The 3,852-nt window shown below is 32.9% G+C and overlaps 1 protein-coding gene across 3 annotated transcripts in view; it reads left to right on the top strand.

Moving 5' to 3' along the window:
* Nucleotides 1-3,616, top strand: part of LOC109928381 (vesicle transport protein SEC20) — a 19,445-nt gene extending 15,829 nt beyond the window's left edge. For all 3 annotated transcript variants that reach the window (XM_020528360.2, XM_048603695.1, XM_048603694.1), the window contains one exon: nt 2,601-3,616. In XM_020528360.2, coding sequence (XP_020383949.1) covers nt 2,601-2,797 — 197 coding nt within the window. In that variant the 3' untranslated portion in view covers nt 2,798-3,616. The remainder of the gene's footprint in view (nt 1-2,600) is intronic.
* The last annotated feature ends 236 nt before the right edge of the window (nt 3,617-3,852 follow it).

Raw genomic sequence — 3,852 nt, 5'->3', positions numbered from 1 at the left:
CTGGAGAAGGGTCTAGGCCCGAAACGTCAGCCTTCCTGCTCCTCTGATGCTGCTTGGCCTGCTGTGTTCGTCCAGCTCTACACCTTGCTATCTCAGATTCTCCAGCATCTGCAGTTCCTACTATCTCTCTCCAACCTATCTAGCCTTTGTTTATAACTCAAACCTTCCATACTCGGCAACATCCTGGTAAATTTCTTCTGAACCCAGTCCAGCTTGATAATGTCCTTCCTATAACTAGGCAACCAGAACTGGACACAGTATTCCAGATGAGGCCTTTCCAATATCCTGTACAACCTCAACATAACGTCCCAACTCCTATACTCAAAGGACTGAGCAATGAAGGCAAGCATGCCAGATGCCTTTTTAATCACCGTGTCTATATGTGATGCAAACTTTAAAGAATTATGTACCTGCACCCCTAGGCCTCTCTGTTCTACAACACTACTCAAGGCCCTTTCATTAATTGTATGAACTCTATCCTTGTTTCTTGTACCAAAATGCCGCTACACTCTTAATCAATATAAAGAGATTAAATATTTATGTATCGGTTCTTGCTAGTACCAGTACATGCAGGGTTAAAATTAAACAATTTCTTCAGGATGCATAGAATTTGCATGACTGTCTATTAAGGATATCATCACATATATACTTTGTTCATATGAAACAAGATAAAATTATTAGACCTATTTTGTCCAAAGTTACATCTCTTTTATGGTGAATTTACGTGAATTTATTTCATTAAAGCCTCCATTTTTTAAAACTTATGTTCTGTATTAAAGGAAAAGAAAATCAAGCATATAGATGTTGAAGAAGTACACAAACGGCAAATCAAAGTCAAATCAAACCTGTTTCTCACCGCAATCCATTACAGAGACTGAAGTTCAGAGAAGTTTCTATTTAATTGACATCTTCCAGTTTCTTTTCTGTGGACTGCAGAAGCTATTTTAGTTTTAATTTCTGAGGCATTAACCTTTCACAGATCTCATGCCCTAAACTGTGTCAGTTCTAATAATACGACTTCTATACAATCTATCCTGGCTTAGAAACACGACAGATTATGAAATACTTGTTGTGGTGACTGGACCTCTGAACTGATTATTACTTTTATTTTTTCTGAGCTGAACTGAAGAAGTTATTCTTCTGTTCCGAAGTAAAAACAATACTAATGACTTTGTTCTGTTTACTCTGCTTGATATAAACTCACTAGTTATGAACATCTTATCCATTAATACTATAAGAGTTCTGTCAAGTACTTGTCATCATGTGCTTTCTTAGCAACAATGTATTTAGGTCACCGTATTAGAATAACTCCTTGACCTTTCTAAAAAAAAGTCTTCATAGATTTGACCAAACCCTTTGCCTGTATTTTAAAATCTAACTTCCAAATATGATAATGTACGCCTTTCATCAATCTCGCAGTATTGACTTAGATACAGGTAGCGAAAGATAGTTTTTTTTTGATGCAAAATTCACTTTCAAAAATGCTCTGTGCTGATACATGGGAAATATTGAAAACAAAATCTTGGTTTTACATTGCATCTTTCACATTCAATGGATGTTTCACAGCTAGTGAATTCATTTTGAAGTGTAGTGTTATAACAAAGGCAAATATGGCAGTCAGTTTGCACAAAAAAATTCCCACAAATAGAAATCACATGGATGGCAATGGTTTTTTGATATTATTGAGTGTAAAGATCTGAAATGTTACATTTAATCATTGACATCATTTAATTAACTCATCCCTGATCAATAAGTATTTTGGCAAACAAATTAGTTGCATCGATAGAACTAGAGATTCTGTAGTTAATGACAGTTCTGCAGTGAAAACTATTAATTTTCCATTTCCCGCTGTAGCAGTCAAATGAAGCTTTATTATAATTGGGACTAATCAATTCCAAATGTTGGATTACCAATATAAACAGTTGGTATGGAATGTATTATTGAAATTCATTAAAGACTACTGTTTGCAATATTGTTACTATAACTAACATATTTTGAAAATGTTAATGATGTAAAAATCAAATTTAATACCAGTGCTAAACAATGCAATCATTATTGGAATGCAGGTGCTGTTAATGCCTGTATCAATTTTAGAATATTGACCACTATTCTACTACTTCATAGCTTTCATGAGAAATGAGGACATGGAACAAATGTATTAGAAAATATGTTCGGACTGTTCGATACTGTCAAATTTTGAATTGCATCAATGAACCTATTACTTATAGCATCCTGCACCCAATTTAGCTTGGGCATTTGTCTACACTTCAAGAGTAATTTATTGAATGTTGAAAAACTTTGGATGTCCTGAGGGTGTTATGACACAATATATATGTATATTTTTGTCACTGTTTTTGTGGTTATCCTCCATTCCTACGTGAATGTGCCTTGGTTAATTATTGAAAATATAATGTGGAATTTAATCAAGTCACTATCACTATTGGTCACAATATGCAGCTTAATTGACTTGCTTTGACCTGTACTTGCTTCAGTTTTTGATGTTATTAAAAAGAATGAAGTTTTAATACTGGATGTAGCTCTTTGGCTTACATTGTGTTGTTTAATGTAAATCTTTAATATTTTTTCTTCTTTTACTTAAGCAACATCATCAAGGACTGTTCAGGAGACAAATGAAGAATTTAAAAATATGACTGGCACCATTCAGCTGGGGCGCAAGTTGATTACAAAGTATAATCGTCGAGAGTTGACTGACAAGCTGCTTATTTTCCTAGCTTTGGCTCTGTTTTTGGCAACAGTTGTATATATTTTAAAGAAGCGCCTGTTTCCTTTCTTATAGAGTTAGAATAAGAGGCATGTATCAAGTAGGAATTGAAATTGGGAACACCTTTAAATAATCCAGGGCATAACAAAACCAATTGTATTAAATTTATTTATGAATTAAAATGCAAACCTATTAAGAGAACCTTAAGTAATTTCTTGTTTTATGTTCATTAATTAGAACTTAATTGGGATAATAATTGGCTCTAGAAACCAAAGCATAATTATTTGCAACTTGAGATATTTTGTGTTTTTTCCTTTAGCTCTATGCTATCACTAAATTGTTCATATCTGTGGCAACCTTAAAGAAGCTAAAACTTGAGTGATACAACATTTTTGTTAATAATATGTACCATATTACACATTATTGACCCAGCTGAATTTGTTGAATTCTAAGGAAATCTGCTTAAATTTAAGTATTGAAAAGGATTACTCCATACTGTAACTGTTTCATGCCTTTTATACTATGAATGTAGTCCAAACAGTTTCCAGCATTTTGTTATTCATAAACAAATAATCTTATTTGACTGAACGGGACCAAAAGATGTTACAGAAGTCCTTATTCTAATGCTATATAAATCTATTTTGTAACCTCTGTTCATACTTAATGTAGGTATTTTGGCCTGTGTTAAAATTGTGAGAACATCTGTATGTGGGCGCATTTGCATGTATAAAACATGCACTGGAAAATGTTTAAATATATGTGGATAACGTGATTAATCTATATAACTTGTACATATGAGGATTTTGACTGGACTATAAACTACAAATTATGATTAAAACATTTATATTTCCAATTGTCAAAATAAAACTTCAGGAAAAGTGTCTTTCTACTGCCTGATAAAGCTCTTTTTAATGGATCTAATTCAGGGTTTGACTGTCTGCATTTATTATGCAGGTAATAGCTTATATTCATTTTATACCATGTTTATGCTTTATTTGAATTCTTGTTCCTTATTTAAACTTGTTGATCTTTTCAAAGACACACAAAATAGCTAGAAGGTGGAAGATCAATTTCTTGCACTTGTCCCATATCCTTGAATGTTATGATATTTGAAAAGCTCATCCAAATTT

Source organism: Rhincodon typus, chromosome 12 (genome assembly GCF_021869965.1).
Source record: "Rhincodon typus isolate 14 chromosome 12, sRhiTyp1.1, whole genome shotgun sequence".
NCBI classification, from domain to species: domain Eukaryota; kingdom Metazoa; phylum Chordata; class Chondrichthyes; order Orectolobiformes; family Rhincodontidae; genus Rhincodon; species Rhincodon typus.
This window is presented reverse-complemented; position numbering and strand designations above follow the sequence as displayed.